Source organism: Acipenser ruthenus, chromosome 3 (genome assembly GCF_902713425.1).
Source record: "Acipenser ruthenus chromosome 3, fAciRut3.2 maternal haplotype, whole genome shotgun sequence".
In the NCBI taxonomy this organism is placed as follows: Eukaryota; Metazoa; Chordata; class Actinopteri; order Acipenseriformes; family Acipenseridae; genus Acipenser; species Acipenser ruthenus.
In genome coordinates this window covers 24,645,991-24,669,687 of record NC_081191.1, presented here as the reverse complement: position 1 = coordinate 24,669,687, position 23,697 = coordinate 24,645,991, and the positions used below count along the sequence as shown (strand labels likewise).

General features: G+C 37.3%; 1 protein-coding gene across 4 annotated transcripts in view; it reads left to right on the top strand.

Moving 5' to 3' along the window:
- The first annotated feature begins 1,188 nt into the window (after positions 1 to 1,188).
- The window catches only part of LOC117394471 (zinc finger protein 40), a 114,331-nt gene continuing 91,822 nt past the window's right edge, over positions 1,189 to 23,697 (top strand). For 2 of the 4 annotated variants that reach the window (XM_059012738.1, XM_033992807.3), the window contains exons 1-2: positions 1,189 to 1,716; positions 3,176 to 3,325. In XM_059012738.1, the coding sequence (XP_058868721.1) occupies positions 3,286 to 3,325 (40 nt within the window). In that variant the 5' untranslated portion in view covers positions 1,189 to 1,716; positions 3,176 to 3,285. The other 2 variants (XM_033992808.3, XM_059012737.1) reach the window with 2 other exon arrangements.

Below are 23,697 nucleotides of genomic sequence, written 5' to 3'. Positions count from 1 at the left end.
AATTGAAATATTTAATCTGCAGCACTTTTACTGGTGTTTTAGTTAAAATTAGTTAATTGGCCAACCTTGTTAACATCCTCTTGTTGAGGATGCTAAACTGAATCCTTTCTCCAGACGTCTTTTGGCGGCTGCAGTAGTCCCTAATCGGACTTTTAAATAGGACTACTATGACTACTATTACTACTACTACTACTACTACTACTACTACTAATAATAATAATAATAATAGTTGTGTGGATGTTTGCAACTGCATTCCTTGAATGGCTTTTTTCCAAACACATCACTACAAATGGGAACCCTAAAGCATGAGATTTACACCCATTAGTGGGACCTGGACAGAATGTTGTGAATTCTTAATAATAGCATCCCGTGCTGCAGCATAAATAAAGCAGCAACTGAAAGTGATCAGGGCTCTGGTATGAGAGCAATCATTCTGTGAGGCTGCCAGTCTGCCCTGTCACAAGCTGTTAGGAGCCAATGGAAAATGTCCTAGAGTGACAAGTCCACTAGGAGACTGCACAGTGCTGTTCATATACAGTACTGTTCATTGTTTTTTTAAATTATTATTTTTAAAAAATATATACCAAAAAGTATAACCTGGCTACCTTTTTTTTTTTTGTTGAGACACTTCACAGAAAATGTTAAGTGTCAGGAAGCAGGCCCAAATACAATAAACAAAATAAATAAAAACTGTAGTGTAGTACTGTCGAAAAACACTATAGTTTGTACTTTTGGAAACGGGACTGTCACTTAGTATTTTATATGGGTGATCTGTCTCTGTGAATCAGAAAAGCCTTCCAGTCTGTATGTTTAGTGTTTATAGGGGCTGCATGGCATGCTTTATGGAGTTGAAAACCACTACCGGTATTTTATATTTTACAGTAAGGAGAGAGCACTTCTGGTACTATGCAGTGAATGTGTATGGAAAAGTTGTACTTGTTTCAGACCTGCATCAGTTATCAATGAAACCTGCTCGTCAAGAGAGAAATTCCTTACTTGTACCTACCAATGAAGAAAAAACAGCTGATATCATAAGCCAATGAGTGATCTGCAATCTGACCCCCCCCCCAGAAGCTTGGCAAAAGCACTGCTAATGCAATTTTGAAAAACGTATTTAATCTTTGATTTGAACTCCAATTAATTAGATCGGTTTATAAAATCTTCCAGTGGCGACAGGAGAAGTGTTTCTGGCTCTACTAACTTACTTTAAAACCCGAGTTTAACGTTACCAAGCGTTGGGTTGTTGGATTAAGGGAGATCTGAATGGGAAATCCCAGTCGGTAGTGAAGGGATACAACGTGACCTGACAACAAGGAACCTCCGGGATATCCGTCAGTCCTCAAACTAAGTACAAATGGGAGGTTAGCAAGGGCACCAAGACACACAACTCTCATATATAATAACGTATTGTCTTACGTAATATTACCAAAAGCTGAAAGACATGAGTCACGTTTATTTAAATTTATTTTATTTACTCATGTGGGGTTCTTTAAAGAAATGTAATTCAAATGAAAAAGTGTTTGCTTTATAGATGTGCGTATGTCACAAACCTCCCTTACGTTTCTGCAGTTAGAAGGCGGGGACGGGACCCCGTTGACGTCAGTGGGCCTGCCTGTTTCCTGCAATAGAAAGTGAGAGAAGGTAAAGAAAAAACAGACCTTAATTACCGTAAACGTTTATTACCAAAAAACCTGAGATTTATTAAACTGAAGTCTCGTAAGTATGACTGTTTAGGTTTCCAACAATTGCCTTTTTAGTGCGTTAATGTGTTTTGGGTGCATTTGTGTGAGAAGTGTAAAAGGGTAGCGTGTATGCTATCAAGTCAGGACGTTGGAAATAAGAAGAGGTCAGTGTTTGTTTAAGCTGCAAAAAAAAAAAAAAAAAAAATGTCTATTAATGTTACGATGATAACGGCAGAGATGCAGTCGTGTTAATATACTGTGGTCTCCTAAACCAACAGGCCAGTTATCAATCGTTGCAAGCAACGTTGCATTGTTTTGGTGGTTTTCATGCAGTATTTTTTTTTTTCTTTCAATGGTCGGTGTTCATTGTAAATTCATTGTTTTTATTTTTATTTCGTGGTGATAGTTGTACTTAATGTAGTTGATATGGCACCTTAGAGAAAAGTCACAAATGTTTGAATCCATTGTATAGAGTTTTTTTTTCCTTCCTTTTCCAGTATTGGGAATTGCCTTTTAGTTTTACACTGTTGTTGCAGAGGGGTTTTCCCAGGCTCCTCCCCTTAACCACATTTATATTCTAGTAGTGGTATAAAAATACATAGTTTAATCCCGCGCACTTGTTTTTGCTGAGATGAAACGAAAACGCAAAGCGCGGTATACCTCTTGAGCCTGCACCAGAAATTAAGCATTTTAGAGCCTTGTCTAGCACAGACTTCTTTGTCTGTTTCAACATGATTTGCTTTAGTTAAAAACAGATCATTTTGCAGTTAATGTGTGTATTCATTTTAACAGAAAATACACCAATAAATACAAACAAAAATGCACACCCACCCCCCATTAAAAAAATAAAAAAAGTAAATTACTGAAATGCCAATTGTCATGCTTTGAAATTTAACAACTGTTACTGTAAATACATCATATCATATTGTGGAAAGCTGTGTTTTTATTGTGAGTTTTCTAAGGCTTTCTTTAGTGAGGAAAGAATCATCTGTGACCAGTTACGGTAAACTCACAGTAAAACCAGGTCTGACTGGTTCAATTTGCTATGTAAATCCTATAGGAGGCTTAAAAGCCATTGCACACGGGATGTGTTTCATCATATACAGTACCATCCACAATCTGTAAATGCTGTGGTACTGATTGCACCACAGCAGATGCGTTTCAAAGATGACTGCTTTACATCACATTGCTATGGCATGAAGGTCAGGTGTACCCCAACAGTAAATATTACTGGTTGCTGCCATTTTAACCTACAGAAAAAGTTAGCAAATCTAAATAATTAATTCCAAAATCACAGTAGTAAGAAATGTTTATTAAACTAAGATTTTTATCTGTTTTGGCTAAAAAATAAGTCACCACAGCTGATTTGTAGGTAATCTATTGACATTATTTGCTGCTGGCTATAGATGTTGTCATCAATAAACCTAAAGGTATAATGTGTGAGTATTTATAATGTTTTGTTCCACTCCTTTTTTCTTTCTTATTTCTTTTAGACTGACGATTTGATGTTGTTCAAGAGAGTCATAGGAGGCTGTCCTCTTCCTTGGCCAACTGACCTTCTGAAACAGTCATCAATAATGTGCCAGTGATTGGAAATAAAAAAATGCCTCGAACAAAACAGAATAATCCTAAAAACCTGAAAGGTAAGTTATCGCTGTTATATGTTTACTTATTTCACAAAAATTATAACAAAAATAATAGATATGCATCGAAAACCAAGCAAAACTTGGAATTCTGTATATTGTGCAATGCAGCACATAACTCCAGTGGTTATAGCAATTGTTTTACATGAAATGGATGGATTTAAAGAAAAAAAAATCATAATACTGTACATATACTGTAAACGCCCTCTTTCTGACTAACTCAATAAAAAATACTTGATGTCCATTTTATACCATTTGCTAGTCAATTTCAGGCAATGTGAGGATCTATCTTTAAGAACCAATCCTTTTTATCCCTTTGAAGATCATAATAATGGATTCCACTGTAATATGTACACGTTACACCAGAGTGTAGCCCTCCGCTCTAATAATAATAGAATTGCTTAACCTTTGGAAAATATAAAATAAATCGAAATATTGCATTCAAGTAATGTGTATTGTTACTGTGAATTAAAGTGCTTTGAATACATGAAGTTGGAAAAACAGCTACTTAACTTTACCTGTCCCAGATGCCTGGTGTCATCTTCAGCTTTGACTCGGCTGCAGTCTTGAACATTGCAATCATTGAAGTACAATATAGGTAGAATAGTGACAAATTATATATATAAGTAATGCACAGCATTCAAGATTCAGGATCAAATAAATTGTTGTTGTAGTGACTACAGAATACATCTGCAATTGGAGACGGCAGTGTTTGGGTCAAGTGTGTTTTGGTGTCAATGTTTGATGGATGTCTGAAATGTTTGACATTTTCCATGACGCATTTGGGATGGAGAAGGAAGTTAGGAGTCTCCTCGTTAATGGCACAGGAGGTTCTGTTTATATTCCAAATAACTGCATTGCTGATCTGTCTCTAGCTGTTCCTCTTTTGTTTTCTGAATGCATGTTTTACGCTATCCTAAAATATCTGGCACTGGCAACATTGCATGAAACAAGTGGGTGTATTAACTGCTTAAGAACCAACATAGAAGGTATATAAATATATATAAACAGGGACGCACATAATATGACATAGCAGCTACTGTATAACACATTTCAAAATGGAATTTAAGGCCACTGTAACAGGACAAGAAGCCCTGTACATGGATTTTGTTTAGTTGTAGAACGGGGTCTCCCCCTCCGCCCCTGTGCAGTTTATTATTTTGTATTTCTTTTGTTGTATTCTCGTTATGATTTATTTATTATGTATAGATGACGGCGAAGTGCTGTGGGTATTGTTATTGTATTTAGTTATTGTTTTGTAAATATGACGACGTAGCCGTGTTTTGTTTTTATTTAGTAGCGTGGATGGGTAGCCCCATCCACAGGAATTAAAAAAAAAAAAAAAAAACCTTGTGCAGATGGTGGCCATCTCCCGAATTAAGTGATTAATTTGTTGCTAATCGGGAGATGGTCACCTGCATATAAGCCTGCAGCTCTCTGCGTTCTGGGGTGGGTGTGTTAGTAGCGAGAGCGGAGAGAGCGAGAGGAGCGAAAGAGAAACTAAACGAAACTTTAAAAGAAAGACCGGATCAGTGAAGGCTATTGCCCATCCTGACCGGTATTGTTTATTTTGTGTACGAGATTTGTTTTGTTTAAATATTTTATTTTGCTCTGCGAGCACAGTCTGTTTCTGTTTGAACTTTTTATTTATTTTTGTTATTTAAAAATAAAACGGTGCGCCACGTCAATTATTTTGAACTGCAGTACTGCTTGGTGTCAGTTTCCTTCCTGCATCTGGCCTGACGTCACTGCTCAGCCACCCTGTCACAGTCACCTTTCAAAAACTTGTAGAAAATAGTATTGGACCCCATATAATATAAAACATATACCATATCTTTAATGTTGTATATTGTGTAGGAGGCTTTGATTAACAACATGTCGATCAACATGGTTCTATCTATAATATTGATGCTTTTTTTAATACTTTGTGTAGACACTGTGCATTCTGGTTTCCCTAGCATGTGTGTTGACTTTAAGTACTGTTTTGGGTTTGCTACCTTTTCACACCCGAGCCGAGCCAAGCCGAGCCCACCCAGCACGGCTCTGGTGTGTTTGCACTACTGTTCACTGCACTGTGGAACGTGATATCAAATTCAGTGGAAACAAGCGCACAGAGGAGTGGTGTGGATTTGTTTGGAGAATGGATCACGAGGTCGCACTGTCCGAAACGATAAAGTCTACCAAAAGATTTTACAGGAATTGAGAAATATGGGACTAAACTGCAGCGGCAGTGCTTAATTTGTAAAGAAAGTGGTGCCGGGGCACAAGCAATGACAATAATACTGCCCTAAGAACAGTACATTCAGAATCATAACACGTTTATTTGAAAGAGTATTGTACGTACTAGTGTTAGATGTTTACATTCACGTATTCTACAAAGTAGTAGTACGTGCAGATAAATTAATTAAAGGCAACCGCAGGCAAATAATAAATTTAAAAAAAGCCTTTATACATGTATTATTCTGGTTTTGCATTTAAATGGTTTAAAAAAAAATTAAAAGGCATTCAGAGGACTCCAGAAGGACAACATTGATTAAAAAAACAAAAACAAAATACGCACCCCAGCACTATTATCAGCGATGTGTATGCAACAGAAGCCGCTGGCAGATTACAAAAACGATTAATTAAACTTAGGCATGTTGCTGAATGCAAATACAAACCGAATAATTCAATTTCATATTATTAAAGTTTAACTTTAATAAATATTATTAGATAAACTACTATTAGTAATAATAACTTTCACATGTTACAGATAGTATTTGATAGATGTCAGTAAACACTTCAGAAAACAGATTTAAAGTAGGCTTATTAAAACATATATATATGGAATATATATATGGAATACAAGCAGCAGTAGATCTTGCAGTTAACACACAGTAATTTTTTTTTTTTTTTTTTGGTCTCTGCTTTAGCCTGTCAGCGTTAAACAATTTAAAGGAGAAGTACTTAAAAAATAAATAAGAAGTGGCAAAGCTTAAAGAACATTGCAATATGTAAACTCAGCTTCATTCCATGTGGGACTGCACATCGATTCGAGAAGACAAGTCGCCGAATTCAACATATCGGCGCTGGTCGTTGCAGGTCTGTGACCAAGAACTGCGTCCATTAAATCTTAATGTTTACTTTTTTGGTGGTCTGACCCCCTTTATTGTTATGATCCTTAGTTTTTTTGTAATCCTGTTGTATTTTTTATTTTTATTTTTTCACACTGTTTAGTGCTGTGGTTTAGTCCCGTATTTCAGAATTCCTGTGAAATCTTGTAAGACTTTATTGTTTCGGACAGTACTCGTTAACCCCGCCCCCAGCCTTGCTCAGCAGCAAGCCAGTACCAGATATCTTGCGAGGCCAGAGTTTCACGGTTCTGGCTCGGCTCGGCTCGGGTGTGCAAGTGTGAAAAGTTGTTATGAATAATGGGCCCTATTTAAAAAACAACAAAAAAGCATCCAGAAATTGTTTCCTGGTTGGTATGTTTAAAATGACTCGTAAGGTTTGGTTGAATTGAATTGAAGTCTGGCTTCATGAATAAATGAAGAACGTGCACAGCTTTGTGCTGCGTGCCTCCAAGCATAATGTTCTGTATGCACTTCCTCTTCATTTGAGACGTTGTTTATTTAATACAAATAAATACAGAACTAATACAGAACGACTGTGGGTGGCAATTGTATTGCCTATTTTTTGTCACTTGGATCCATTATTAAATATGTTGGTATCCCTGAATATATAATTATTAAAAATATGCAAATGGTACCCAGAAACTTTCTCTTTTTTCTAGGAAAGCAGTACAACTGGGGATGGGGAGTTTGTTGCCGGATAACGTTACTCAGACTACTTGCTCACTAAATATCTTGGTAACACTGAATAGACCATTGTTTCCTCTTTAAAAAATATACTAAGGATTTTAATGAGTAATCCGTCTCACCATTTCAGTGATACCCTAAATATTTACTACCAATGACGAATGACTTGTTCTCTATTTTACCCCCCAAAATATTTTCCTATGGTGACTGCCAAGACTACTGTAATATTCAATGTACTGCTGTCTTTGACAGTCCTTAGCCAGAATCCTATTTGAATGTACAATACAGAGAAAATGTCACGTTGCTAATAGGGTCATTCTGTGACAAATCACCCAACAGGTTACACCCTACCATCTCCGATTTATACCAAACTTGGTTCTTGAGGTTGTTTCAGGCAAGCAAGCTCAAATTTCTATTTTTAGGCTGATCAGGTGAAGGGGTCAAAAGTTACTGAGAGGTCAAAATGTGGTTGATGGGTACCCCCCTTACCGTTAACCGACCTTTTACTCAAAAACTTTTTGTGCTAGTCTTGTGGGGGTGGTGTCATTATATTGGAAATTGCATGGGAAATGTAAAAAAAGAAAAGAAAACAAAAGGAAGTTACACCTTAACAAAGTTTTTGACCTTTGACCATTGACCTTGGGATGAAACTCCAAAAATACGAATCTAAAAAAAAATATCAAGAAAAGGTCAGGGTCTCGGCTTCGTCTGTGCAAAATTTCTGGAAGGTAATATTTTGGTTTTGCTTTGAAAAATTCACAACCCCCCCATTTCTAAGAAACCTGAATAATTTTCAGGTAACAAACATTTAATTTGAATCAAATGACATGAGTAAATGAATAACACATCATCAGTGGGGGAAAAAGTCAAAAGCAAACCAAATGTATTTTTTGAATTTGCCATGTGATTTTCAATAAAATGACACCTCCCACAAGACTGTAGCACAAACAGTTTTTGAGTAAAAGGTTGGTTAACGTTAAGGGAGGGGGGGGGGGAGGGGGAGCACTTCTTATAACTTTTGACCTCTTGACCTGATCAGCATAAAAATGTACATTTGAACTTGTTTGCCTGAAACAACCCTAAGAACCAAGTCTGGATTAAATCCGGAGATAGTAGGGTTTCAAATCCAGCTTTGAAAATGGACAACTTGCTTTAACTCAATTGTTGTTTCCGTAATTTGTGTTGCTACTATATGTAGTTGTTATGCCATGTTTTCAAACACAAGCTCCCTTAAGAAATGTATGAACCATACCAAAATGTTGGGCAGTTGCCTCTTTTGAGCAAAAATAGGTGGAAAATATTGATCTAAAACAAGCTTTATAATTGAACTGTATAGTAGCTTGATTTTAACAGAAGGTGCAGAATACTGTACTGTATACTGTACATCTACAATATATATGATTGAGTCTTATTTATTTTTTTTAAATATAAAAACTGCAAAAGATCATACCAATTTATGTTTATAGCTACAGGTGTAAGAAATAAAAACATGGTTATGCTGATGATCTTCTAACCAGCTGAACAGAAAGTAAGCAGCATGTATGTATGTTTGTTTGTTTGTATGTATCTATTGTTTTTCATTTAAATTGGCATATGGAAGGCCCCATTGAGAGACAGCTTATTGTAAAAGTTGTACTGACAGCTGGCAGGCACCAGGATTTATCATTCAGGTATTTAAAAAAGCATGCAAAATATCAGCAGTTGGGACCATATGTTAATTCATCATCAATAGGTAGATTTTCCTACATGATATATACAGAAATACATACATGATATATACAGTAATACATACAGTATATTGTTCTGTATCTTACCTTGGTTTGTAGAAGTTGCGTGTAACACACATTTAAATATTGTGCAGGGGGCACAGCAATTTGTCAAGGAGGGGTGAAAACTATCAACTACTTAATGTAAACTCTGAAAATGCAGGGATCTATACAAAAAATTAATTAGCCCCTCCACAATCTTTTTAAAATGGAGCCCAAACAGTGCCTGTATTGTATGTATAATACTGTAGCTAGACTAGAGCCTCCTCAGCTCTCCTGTGACTTTTGTGTCCCTCAGGTATAGAAATATTACAATGCTACTATTTATATAATCTATATTGGTATATGCCAAGAGAAGATGAATGGCCCAATATACCTTTAAATATCTCGATGCTCAGGTGTGCCCAAGCTGTTGAATACGGGTGAGGGGGTGTAATTATTGGCTAGGAAAATGTACATTGTTACAGATTTTATTATTTTCCTTTCCTTTTGAGAGAATTCTGGAGCAAAGAACCCAATCAATATGTACATTTAAAGCAGCCAGTTCAGCTGGGCCATCAAAACCTCAAATAACGTTATGACTTGTGAGTTAATTACTGTTGGTGGTGGGGGTTGCATTTTTTTCGGTAAAGGTGGGAGTAATTTCTCTGTTACTTTTTTGTCTAAAAACAAATCACAATGTAATTAAGAAACTAGTTGTGCCAGTAAACATGAGCCAGGGGAACAAAGCTGTTTTTAATGCTTCTGAATCTTTTTACTTTTTGTTGTGCAATGATTTGAACCTGTACAGGCAGTATTATTTTTTTCTGACCTGGTCAGTGTCTAAAGGGTTAAGCTGTTGGCTTTACTTGTAGGTTCATGTTGTTGTTCTTTGCTTAACCTGTAAGGTATTTCCTCAGCACGTAAATGTGTATAAAGCAACCAGTGTACATTATTGGGAACTTCTCTCCCGGGGGCATATTGAGGGAAGGTTTTTAGCAACTGTAACTACAACAGATTTTAAAACAGAAATAGGTTCAATAACATCTGCTTAATGGAAACCTCTGTGGAACGTTGACATGATTCCAAGTGCAAAAAAATAATCTTCATAAATTGTTCTTTAATTGTTTTAAAGACGAATCCCTTCCATTGACAAATACAGTAAGTATTGCATATTGTAGGAAATATTATATAGTTAATATAATTCATATTTATATAAAGTTAAAACGGTACGTGCTCTCAGTATTCAGTAATGTATACTATTTATGTTAACAGTATTTCCATTGCTGTTACAAAAAAAAAACACATATTGTACTGTATATGTCTTTTGACATCCTCCTATAATCTTTTTATTCTGCTCAATGTACAGAATGTAACAAACAATGGAATATAAAACTGTTGAACAGTTTTGTTATAAACATTTAAAAACAGGACAGATGGCAAAACCTTGCTGGGTAATGGTTCACAGTACTACTGTCCTCATTGCACAAACGGAACATGGCATAAGAAAACAGTTGGCTAGATAACCGCCTGAACTAAACACAGCCAACAAAACACTGCATTCTTTATCTTAGGCAAAATAACACTCTTGATGCATGCTAAACCAGCCCCTTGGTGTGCTGTATATTCCAGTTCTATTGATAATTTATTTTTTACAACCTATTTTTATATCTACTGGTCAGGTATATTTACTGCATTTAATAGCAGGCTTATAAGGTATATTCAAAATCAACAATACAATCACAAGGTTGATATGAAACCCTTCAGTTGCTATGCACAGTATATTCCAAGCCAGTTATTGTGCACACCAAGCTTGGTGTTGGACCATTTCCCAAGCCAATCAGCACATGTTTCCATTTCCATTCCATTAAGCCAATTGGCCAGGCATGGATACAGTACAGGGATGGATGAATAGTGCCAATGTCCAACTATACTGGAAAAAGAAATCAAAAGTAGATTTTTTATTTTTATTTTTTTAAATAGTGTAATTCCGTGTACGTAATTGTAATACCATTTTGTGGTAAAGTAGAACCTCAGAGTTAAACACCTTGGGAGTGAAGGTTGGTTTGTAAGTCTGAAATGTCTGCAACTCTGAAAATGGGTTTTCAGTGTTTTTAATAAATGTGTACTCCTGCTATCTACAGCCTTAATTTTGGTGAATAGCACAGTAATGCAATACTCATACTTAATTCAGATTTTTTTTTTCATAATATAATGACTAACATATCAATGTGTTGTGAAAAGAGAGCTAGAGCTATAGCTGTTACGTTTTCTGTGTTTTTGTATCTAAAATTGAGATGGTAGTAAATACATCATGGTGTACTGTAACCCTTTCAGCTTTACAGATATGTCAGTGTCTTAAACTAAAAAAGTAATGCTCTTGAAAGGGTATGAACTGCAAATGTGTGTATTATGACGCATGTGCTGTTTCTAGAGGGAGGAGAGGAAACTTGATTTACCGTCAAACTTACTTTTGTAAATTGTTTAGCATGAAAACACAAAAGGTCACAATCTACATATGGTGCCCTACTGATTGGTTTTGTAAAGGGTGATGTATACTACAAAATAGCAACAGCAAAACACAATATTAAAATAACTATTGAAGCTTTCCTGTGGCGAACATGAAGGCTTACAAAATGATTCAAAACTGAGTCGACAGTGTGTGAGAACTTGCTTTAGCTTTTTATTTATTTAGTTAGTGTTGAGATGTCAATAAGACCCAGTGCTTTACAGTAATTCATATGACTCAGAGCTTACTTATGTGAGTGTTTTTCCACTTAAAAACATCCTCTCTCCTTTTGCAGATATAGGAGGGTCTGGAATAGGAAGCCATGGTTAATCTTTTTACCACCTGTGCTGTTTAGAAAAAATACTGCTTGTTTAGATCCCTTTCATACCTGTATAGGTAGGAGCAGGATGCTGTATTTTTATTTTCCCGGGTCGGTGTTTGGTGTTGTGTCCACCATGCTAGAGGAGAGTACGACAGAGACTTCTAGGCATCTTCCATGGCCACTCTAACCCTGGATCTCAATCCAGTTGAACATATATAGCCAAAGTTATACCAATTATTTCCGTATCTGATGTGGCGAGACTAATGCATGCCTTTGTTTCATCTAGAATTGATTATTGTAATGCACTTTTTTTCTGGTGTCCCAAAACATGTGGTATCCTGCTTGCAGCTTGTTCAGAATACCGCCGCTAGAATTCTGACTAAAACCAGGAAAAGTGAACATATTACCCCTGTTTTTGCCTCTTTACACTGTCTCCCTGTGCATTATAGAATGATTTTGCTGTTAAGTTACAAGGCCCTGAATGTATTCACACCTAGTTATTTGCAGGAGTTACTGACCCCGTATCTTCCAAACCGCACTCTGAGATCACAGGAATGTGGGGCTGCTGGTTATTTCTAGGGTCAACAAGAACAACACGGGAGGTGGTAGGGCGTTTTCTTCTATAACTAAATAATCCTAAATTATGGAATGCTCTGCCTTCGTTTATCAGGGAAGCTGGGACCATTACAGTTTTCAAGTCAAGACTAAAAACGCACTTTTATAAAATGGCTTTCTTATCTTAGTGGGTTTTAATGTAACTTTAAAATTGCTGCTTTTGTATTATGTGTATACTGTTTAAATCTGTATTTAAATGGGCTGAGTGTACAAATGCATTGTGTTTTGTTCTTTTTTCAGCTATGTACATTACAGTGCTTTGCAATACTTTTCTATGAAAAGCGCTATATAAATCAAATAAATAAATAAATAAACTATTTAGGGTAAAACTGAACAGCTTATTTGTCATCATGTTCCTTTGCCTAGCTCAATGCATCAATTGCTTGAAATACTAATAAATGAATGGGTTAACATTAACACTAAGAGCCCCGTGGCAGTCATTTTGGCGGTTTTTGGTTTTAAAATGTAATTTTTTCCAGTCGTGTAACACATATGGGGCTGTGCGTTCATGTACCTTTTTGTCCGTCTGTATTAAATATTCTCGCACATGAAACGCGGGATGCAGAAATAAAGGAGATATATTACATTATACCTAAAAGCCCTGGGAGCAGTCACATTGACAACCACACAGAAAACAATTGTATTTTGATTATACAGAACGGTATTCTACCTTATTATTTTTGTTTACCAGTCCGCAATGTGTTTAGCTGTAATCAGATTAGTCTCTACTCGCTGCCTGAGTGAATGACTGATAGTCTATTGTTTTCAATCAGCCTTTTGAAGGCTGGCGCCTGCTTGCCAGCTGCGCTGCTTTGGTCAGTCAATTAGCATCGGGACTAGTGAAATTAAATACCGACGATGGCCTGTTCAGGTGTTTTACAATGTATTGAAACTAGCAGCCATCAACTCATGGGTACTTTGCAAAGAATGGACAGAGAAGAATTTACCAAGGAGAAAATATATTTTACAGTTAGCACAGCAACTTCGAAAGAAGCATTTGGAACAGAGGGAGACTGCCGAGTGTGTACCCACTGCTGAAGCTGGCAACCCCGTTGAGAGCCGCAAGAGATGCCAATGCCAGGTTGGCAAGTGCAATAAAAATAAAACTTCTGACAGCTGTGCCCTATGCAGAAAGGCGATGTGGAGAAGCGCATTATCTGTGTTGATTGTGAACAGCCTTAGACTCAAGGTAAAGGAAAAAAAATAAATTAGACTTTTTTTTATAACTTCCTGTGCTGTGCGCTTCTGTAAAATGTTTATTTATCTATGTTGTTCAGTTGCTTTTGCTCCTCTGATAACAAACTGATTGCTGTTAAAAAGTTAAAAATGTATTGCTATCGTTTCAGTTTTATAAATATGTATGTTGTAAACTGATGTCTGTTCAGATGTTTATTTATGTTTATATATATATATATATATATATATATATATATATATATATATATATATATATATATATATATATATATATATATATATATATATATGTCTCTTTGAGCTAAAATGTATATACAGTGCCTTGCAAAAGTATTCAGACCCCTGACCAATTCTCTCATATTACTGAATTACAAATGGTACATTGAAATTTCGTTCTGTTTGATATTTTATTTTAAAACACTGAAGCTCAAAATCAATTATTGTAAGCTGCTGATGAGAAGCATCCCCACAGCATGATGCTGCCACCACCATACTTCACTGTTGGGATGGTGTGTCTTGAGGCATGGGCAGTGTTAGGTTTGCGCCACACATAGCTCTTTCAGTTTTTGCCAAAAAGCTCTATCTTGGTCTCATCTGACCACAAAACCTTTTCCCACATCGCAGCTGGGTCACTCTCATGCTTTCTGGCAAACTCCAGACGTGCTTTCAGATGGTACTTTTTGAGTAACAGCTTCTTTCTTGCCACCCTCCCATACAGGCCAGTGTTATGCAGAGCTCTTGATATGGTTGACTGGTGCACCATTACTCCACTCCCAGCCACTGAACTCTGTAGCTCTTTCAAAGTGATTGTTGGCCTCTCTGTGGCTTCTCTCACAAGTCTCCTTCTTGTTTGAGCGCTGAGTTTTGAGGGATGGCGTTTTCTTGGCAGTGCCTGGGTGGTGTGATGCAGCTTCCACTTCCTGATTATTGATCCAACTGTGCTCACTGGTATATCCAAACACTTGGAAATTTTTTTGTACCCTTTCCCTAATCTATGTATTTGTATTCATTTATCTCTAACTTCTGTAGAATGCTCTTTGGTCTTCATTTTCCTTCAGATTCACAGCCTGACCAATGATCCTTCAACAGTGGGGTTTTTAGCCAGAAAATGTGACAGCAACTTTAATGGTTCACAGGTGGAGGCCAATGGTAAGGTAATTGTGTCCTCGTTAGGGCAATTTCTTTCATCGGTGTAAACTGGGAGCTTCCACAGCACAGGGGTTGAATACTTATGCAAGCAAGATATTTCAGTTTTTTATTTTTCTTAAAAATATTTCCCAACATAAAACCAATGTCACCTTACAATAATTGATTTTGAGTTTCAGTGTTTTAAAATAAAATATCAAACAGAACGAAATTCCAATGTACCATTTGTAATTTAGTAATAAGAGAGAATTGGTCAGGGGTGCATATACATATACATATTACATATTACAGTGTCTATAGAAAGTCTACACCCCCTTTCAAAATGTTCACCTTTTGCTGCCTTAAGCCTGGAATTAAAATGCATCAAAATATTTTTTTTTTCCATTTATCTACACATCCTACCCCACAACTTCCAAGTGAAAAAAATATTCTAGAAATTTGCAGAAAATTAATAAAAAATAAAAACTGAAATAGTTTGGTTGGATAAGTGTCCACCCCCCTTGTAATATCAATCCTAAATTAGCTCAGGTGTAATCAATTGCCTTCAAAATCACACACCAAGTTAAGTGGCCTCCACCTGTGTTAAATTATAGTGATTCACATGATTTCAGGATAAATTCAGCAGTTCCTGTATTTTCCCTCTGCTGGGTAGTGCATTTCAAAGCAAAGACTCAACCATGAGCACCAAGGTGCTTTCAAAAGAACTCCGGGACAAAGTTGTTGAAAGGCACAGATCAGGGGATGGGTATAAAAAAGATCAAAGGCCTTGAATATCCCTTGGAGCACGGTCAAGACGATTTTTAAGAAGTGGAAGGTGTATGGCACCACGAAGACCCTGCCTAGATCAGGCCGTCCCTCCAAACTGGATGACCGAGCAAGAAGGAGACTGATCAGAGAGGCTACCAAGAGGCCAATGGCAACTTTGCAAGAGCTACAGAGTGGTCAAAGTGTGCATGTGACAACACTATCCCAAGCACTCCACAAATCTGGCCTGTATGGTAGGGTGGCAAGAAGGGAGCCATTACTCAAGAAATCCCACCTTGAATCCCGTTTGAAGTATGCAAAAAAACACTCAAAGCGTTATGTTTGGCGCAAACCCAACACAGTGCATCACCCAAAGAACACCATCCCTACTGTGAAGCATGGTGGTGGCAGCATCATGTTATGGGGATGTTTCTCATCGGCAGGGACTGGGGTTTTTGTCAGGATAGAAGGGAAAATGAATGGAGCAAAGTACAGAGAAGTCCTTGAGGAAAACCTGCTGCCCTCTGCAAGAAAGCTGAAACTGGGACGGAAGTTCACCTTTCAGCATGACAACGACCCAAAGCACACAGCCAAAGCTACACTGGAGTGGCTAAGGAACAAAAAGGTAAATGTCCTTGAGTGGCCCAGTCAGAACCCCGACCTAAATCCAATCGAAAATTTGTGGCATGACTTGAAGATTGCTGTCCATCAATGCTCCCCAAGGAACTTGACAGAGCTTGAACAGTTTTGTAAAGAAGACTGGTCAAATATTGCCAAATCTAGGTGTGCAAAGTTGGTAGAGACCTATCCCAACAGACTCACAGCTGTAATTGTTGCCAAAGGTGCTTCCACCAAGTATTAACTCAGGCGGGTGGAGTTATCCAATTATGATCTTTCAGTTTTGTATTTTTAATATATAATTTTTTTCTCAATAAAAACTTTTTTCCCCTTAATAGTGTCGAGTATGGTGTGTAGATAAGTGGGGAAAAAATTATCATTTAAATGCATGAAACTCTGAGGCTAATCTTCTCTGTTCAATAATAAACAAACTCCATCTACTCACCTGGCTGTCGGCGGTTTCGACTGGCTTATCACTCTTCGGTATCCAACCCTGGTTCTGGTTCTCACCCACTCACTCACAGTGCTGAAGAGATTGATAATGGCAGATATATGACGGGCTGATACATGATGGATTACTGTACAATAAATAAAAACAAAGATATAAAGTAAAAAATGTGTTTATCTTCTTATATGCTCCAAAGGGATAATACAAAAAATCAAAATGCATTTCTCACATTCTCACGCTCTGTCACTCAATCTCTTAGGTGTCATTCACACTGGGTTAATTTCAAACGGTCTCAATTCGGTTTGTTTGCTTTGAAACAGTGTATCCATGTACTAGCTATTCACACTGTCCTTGTGTATAAATGAACCAAGTTTGTTTTCTTGGTTCACTTCCGTGTTTTCTAAGGACTCAGTTCACTTGTGTTCACATTGAATAAACAAGCATCTTGGTGAGGGAATGATTTCTTTATATTTAGCAGTTTGGGCACTATTCTATAATTTTGTTACCGCCAACGAAGTGAGTAATGCGGAGCATAGCAGAAGGGTTACCAGTATCCAGCAATCGTCGGTCTCGGCACATTCGCCACATCATCAACACCAGCAGTCGTCGGTGTTTGATGAAGGCGGCGGCACTTAAAAGAAGACACCGATGAATATTGATGTTTTTGAGGACAGAACCACTGGGCAACAACACGTTGAAAAGGTACAATGATATTTTTATATTTTTTATAAGTTTAAGCTTATCCTGTACGCTCTATAAATATAGAAAGGGCAGGGGTAGTATTTTGACGTGACCTGCTGTTGCTGCTGCTGCTGCTGCAAAAAAATCTCCACGAAGATGTTTACAGGTGATATGTGCAAAAGCAATAGTGAAACTTATCTGTTCTATTTCTAGCTCCAAAGAATAAGTGCTACCACCGATTAATCAAAATCACAGTCATCCTTTTATTTTGTGGGTTTTTGTGTCTAATCATAATAGTAATAGTAAAATTGCTGTTTATTACTGTGATCTTTATTATCATTAGTCTTTATGGTAATAATAATATCAGCATTGGAAATAATACTATAATACTATAAGGGTTCTACAATTGTATTCTAATCCAATACCACTGTTTCATTTTCCACATCAAGAGAGTCCAAGACGTTATCAGGTCCAGAACAGGGTCTTGTGCCCAGAATTTCATCAGTTTCATGAAAATTTGGACACTTGTCCGTTACAGCAGCTGATGAGCCACTTTTTCTTAGCATGTCTCTTGTTTTTAAGTATTTTTGGTGCATCCTTTTTACTTTGACCCTGCATTGCTCGCAACTTCTTATAAACCCTTTATCTTTCAGTCTTTGAGAAAATGTTTTTGTGTTCTTCTGGGTTTTATCAAGTTCTCTCTGAATTATGCTGTCTGACCAAATTTCAAAAAGTGACCTTGTTTCTTCTACTGTCCATATCATTCCCCTAGACACACCTGCTTGATAACTACAATCGAATCTTCCGGTGGAAGTCAACACCTGGTTCGTTTCCTGTCTGTTAACGAACCGAGTCTCTCTGCGGTTCACATTTATGTTTATCAAGCGAACCAAACTTGTGTGCTGGCTAAATGGACTGAGACCACCTCAGTTTGTTTTTTTCGGTTCGGTTCATTTACCAATCAAACTTTGCTGTTCACACTGGTCTCCAATCGATCAGGACCGTACTGAGTACTGAAAAAAGCCCCAGTGTGAACAGGCTCTTACTCTGCTGTTCTCTTGCTTTCTCTCTCTCCAGTCCAAAACTAATCGATCGCCACTTAACAGTTCAGGCATAACTAATCAGGCAGGCATGACTATGTTTTGGTCTAGCAAACAGTATCTTGCTGTGTTTCATTGCCCGGTGGAGCATTTTCGTTATTGTGGTATCGGCGTCATTCTCAAGAACAGCATTTCGTTCCAAGGTAGATGTCCTATAGTTATAACACCCGACCGTGAATGTTGTTGGTTCTTTTTTAGAAACACAAACTTGGCAAAACATGTTGCTGTCCTCATCAAAAGACGTGTTTCTGCAGCCATCTGCATTGAAAATGGCACTAGCATTAATCACCGTATAAGCCATTTTACTGCTTATTGGAAGTGCAAGAGTCCCAGTGCTGCTTTGATGTCGTAAATAGCAGCGCCCCTGTGCCATAAACCGGCCGTATTTTGATAGATGGAGTTCGCTGATCTAAATATAGTTATATTTTTAGATCAGTGATGGAGCTTCGAACGTGGCAGGATTAATTCCGTGTCACACTTTGCACACACTGAGTCAGACACAGCATTGTCAGCTCTGAAAAGTGGAAATATCATATCAGAACCTCAAAATTATCGTATTTTCTGAAATAAGACATATTGTGTTGTGACGTGGTGATGTAGAAGGTCATAATCAGACTCAGAAAATTCTTAGGAAATTTAAACTGGAAATTGAAGGTTGAATACTTTTTGGACTTGCCAGAATTATCATACATCTGGCCATTTTTGCAATTATCGATCGTACGTCGTACAAGGGTTTGAAATAATTGTACAAATATGATCAATATCGTACGTCTGGCAACGCTTGTCGGACACCAGACAGAAACCCCCACCCCTCCATTGCATTTCTACACGAATCATAGGAATGGACCTGGAGAGGCCATTTTGACGGAATTCCGTCTACAGAAAGAGAGAGTAAAGGTAGAAGTTACAGGAGATAAGTAATTATTTGAAGAAGTTAAATAATAATAGTAAACTGTAAAAAAAAAAAATTACCGACAGGTTCTGGAGTGTAGGCCTACTGACACGAATAGGAATGAATGTGCATACCGAGTGTGTGATGAAATTAAGGTTTATTGATTGAGGGTAGCTTACATACAGAGTGAGTTGTAAACAAGGAAGGAGAAGGGTTCTTACCAGATAAAGTGCAGTGAACATTTGTCCCAGTATTATGGTGTGTTGCCAATAAATATCGCTTGTTAGGGGACACAAATGCCCTGTAGATAGCGGTGACCTTTCAACCGTGCGTATCTGCAAATAACATTTATAAGCAAGGACAGTGGACACCCGACGGGCCAGACGGAAGGCTTTCACTGGCCGGATTTGGCCCGCTGGCTGCCAACTGAAGAACACTGCTAAAGGACAGATAAATATTTCAGTGTATAAATGCAAACGTGGAATGGATGTGCATTTTATATACATATTTTCTTTGTAAGTGCAATACATAAGTACCAAGTTATGAAATGTGTATGGTGGAAGGCCAAATTGATTATGACATTTATTTTGTTATAAGAAAGACAATCTTATGAACAAGTGCAGTGTACATATGATTATACAGAAACAATACAAAATAAAACATTTAAAGTATTTAACACAGGAAACACCATTTAAGGGTGTGGCATAGTTTGATGCTGGCAGCATAAGCAAGCCTTACTGTAGCTGTTAGGGCCAGTTTACATTTAGCAATTATTGCTGACACGGGAGCAATATTGCTGGCAATTTGTGGACGTGTGACGTAATTTTTTCTGGTATAATGCCTGTGTATGATTCTCCTGAGAAAATAATAATAATAATAATAAATAATAATAATAATAATAATAATAATAATAATAATAATAATAATAGTAAGTGCTTCAATTGCATGGGATTAATTTAATGTTTTCATATACTGTAGAAACAAAAACACCCAACTGTGTTGCTCTAATCTAGTGGTGGATAAAGAAGGGGTAAAGACGTTTCTGCACTTGGGACACTGTTCACCTAAGTATTTGTGTTTGTCTTCAAAGGTAAAAATCAAGCATGAACACTTAAGTGAAAGAATCATGGTGAAGGTACATGCAGTGCACTAAAACATCCCTTTTTAACTCGGTGATGTACTTATTAATTGGTAAGCAGTATTGTGAATGCTGAAACTATTTAATCCAAAAGACTGAAAAAGACTTTTCATGCATAATCATAACTATAATCATATATATATATAATATCCGTATAACTTCAATTATGTAGTACGTATTTACTATTTATTTATCAGTTATTTATTTAAGGAGGTTATTGCGACAAACATTTTGTCTGTAAGTATGTTTGTTATAATCAACAGATAACTGGGGAAAACAAATTACAATGCAATACAATTCTGTACATATTGATTAATAGGGAGTTGTAAAAGTACAATATAGTTCAATTCACATTGAACGCAAGATACAGTTAACGTTCAGTGCTGTGCAACATTTGGAGAGAAGCAGGTGAGTGTAATAATAATAATAGTACGAAACCATAACCATGATATAATTTTGTTTAGTTTTAGTAATGCAAAATATTAAGTTGCATCAGGCCACTGCGTCCCATATAAGTTGGTCTTGTTTTAAACAAAAGTAACATGGCCAGTCTATTACTTTAATTGCCTGTTGCTAAAAACCTCAAAGTAACTGCCACTCATTCTGAAGGAGAAATACATTCCCTGAAGGGTGTGTCTTGCTTTTGTATTTGGGGCGCTGTGAGATCAGCCAGCTCCTCAAAACAAGGCCATCTACGGTAAGAATGGTGATCTTCTAAAGCAAGCTCTGTAAGCTGTGCCATAAAATTTTGGAAGATTCTGTGTTGCCGTCTTTGCTTGGCAGACAAGTACCCTTTTGTCCACATTTTCCTCTTCTTTTTTTTTTTTTTTTTTGGCTTTTCAGTCTCGTCGTCTCCAATACAATACGCAATAATTGCTACTGCAGCCGCAATCTTGGATAGCACCATGTTGAATTGCCATGAAATTGCTACCAATATCGCAAGCAATAAATTGCCAAATGTAGATTAGAAAAATTGCTAGCAATTAATTGCCAAGTGTAAACCCACCCTTACAACAGTAACCAGCCACATGAGTAGCTGGCTGCAGGTGGCTTCCCCCATGCCCTGTTGCCTGCAGGAGTGTATAAGATTAATTGGCAGTGGTGTTGAGAGAGAGAAAGGCAGAACCAGCTCAGTGTCAGGAAAGTAGGAAGAAGCCAGAGACATTGAGGCGGGAGGAGCAAAACCACAGAGAAAGTTGTGGTTGAATGGCGCATAAGAGGCAGAAAGTGGCATGGAGATTTGAAGGATAAAAAATAAGTAGCACTGACAGCAGCAGAGAGAAGTAGAATGTTTTCTGAGAAATTCGGAATTCGGAATTCAGAATACCTGTCCATATTTAGACACAGCTCTCTCTGCATCCACTGAGTTTGTTGGAATTGACAGACAGCGCTGAGCTAGCCTTGTGAGCAAGCCCGGGCTAGACCATATATCCAGAGGCAGAAAAAATAAACATGAAGTCTCTTAAATTACTGGCATATTTATTTATTTTATTTCATTTGTCCTGCAGTTGCTTTTAATGTACTACATACTACTATTTCGAACGTACAGTGCTCCCTCGCTATAAGGCTCTCGGTTATAACGCGCCTTGGATATAACGCTCCTACAGCATGTCCCCCAATTCCCTATACTAGTGATTTATGCAATATTTCTACAGCAAATACAGTACCGGTGTTGTTCAAACTGTAAACAACTTCTCAGTCTAAGTTCCGTTTCTGTCTCTCCCTTTTGATACAGTATCTGAACTGACGAAAAGCTGTGCTGGCACTTTAGAACACAGGTATCTTATTCAGCATTCGTTTTATAACTAAATAAATATTAGGCCTATTACGTGGTTATCTTTCCTAATGTATTTACTGTTTTGCTGCGAGAGGATTTGCAGCCTTCTCCGGGAGACGAGACGCTTCAGCTTCTCTTCAGCTCCGCTCTGGCAGCCGAACCTGGGGCGAGCCCATTCCCTCTTCCTCTCTCCCGACCTGCTCTCCTTCTCACACTTGCTTTGCTTGTCTGTCGCTTCAAACTGAACTCCCGACCGCTGTTTAGCCAAGCTATTTATAGTTTAAAAATGGCTAATTAAAATGATCCCAGTGGGAATGTTACCTTTTTTTATATATATATATAAATATAGCTTTGGTTACATGGTGCTTTATGCGTAGTCCATTCACGGAATTACATTTTTGCTTCACTATATGTGCATTATAGAGAGGGAGTTATTTTATTTTGTATTTTAGTCAGATGTATGTATGTTATGTGTCCTGTGGCGCCCCTCTCCCCTGTTTATAACGCTCTTAGGTTACAGCGCTCATATTGTGTCGTCCCCCCTCCTAAGACTCGCGTTATAGCGAGGGAGCAATGTATTTGGTTTCTAAATTGTTTTACACGGTCCGCTGCAGTAATGATTGGTGCACTTTTTTATTTATTTTAAAATCTAGGTCTAATTTGACTCGCCTAACGGTACTACCAGTTGAGATCGGTAGGTCGGTCATACTAAACCTGCCCCGGATGCCCGTGTCTACCAATCAGTGAGTTAGAGCCCAGTGGCTGCTGTCAAGTATCAATCAGTCAATCAATCAATCAATCCATTTATTTAATATAGCACCCTTTGCAACAAGTTGCCACAGAGCGCATGGAGAGAAATGAAAATTGACAGAGCGTTAAGCATTAGAAGCAGTCCAACAAATTTATTAAATACAATAAAATACAGAAATACAATAAAAAATAAAAACAATAAAACATACAGTAAAAAGGCAATAGTAGTAGTCATGTATATGATAGACTATAAAAATATGTCTTAAGCATAGTTTTAAAAACTGCCATAGTTGGTGCCTCCCTCAAAGACTGGCAATTCGTTCCACAGTTTAGGGGCCCCGTAGCCAAATGCTCTACCACCTGTGTTCTTTTTTTAAATGTTTGGAACGGTGAGGTACCCAGCATCCTGAGATCGGAGCAGCCCATCTGGAACTTGGATGATGTAACCATGCCAGTCTTTGTTAGCAAAGAAGCCCTGTTTAGCCCAGACTACGTTTTTGTTGTTTTGTTTTGCTTTTAAGAAACAATGTAGGTTGAGTATTCATGTGTACTGAGGAAAATGTTATTTAGAAAAATGGCAAATTGATACCATGCACTGCACTGTACTGTAGATTCATAAGTACAAAAAATTATTTTCAAAATGATATTAATATAAACTGTAGTGTGTTATCTTTATTATTTTGTTTATGATATTCCCCAATAGAAATTCTAGTGAAATGTAGTATATTAAAAAATAAACTTAAGTATGTTTATTTAGTATTTCATTATGCCAAGCATAGCACTTATTCCCTAGAAATAACAACTCCAAAAAAAACAAACAAACAAAATGAAACACTCCCTTGCTGTTTGCAGTATTATGACTGTAAAGGGATGTCAAATGCTGCCTATAGGCT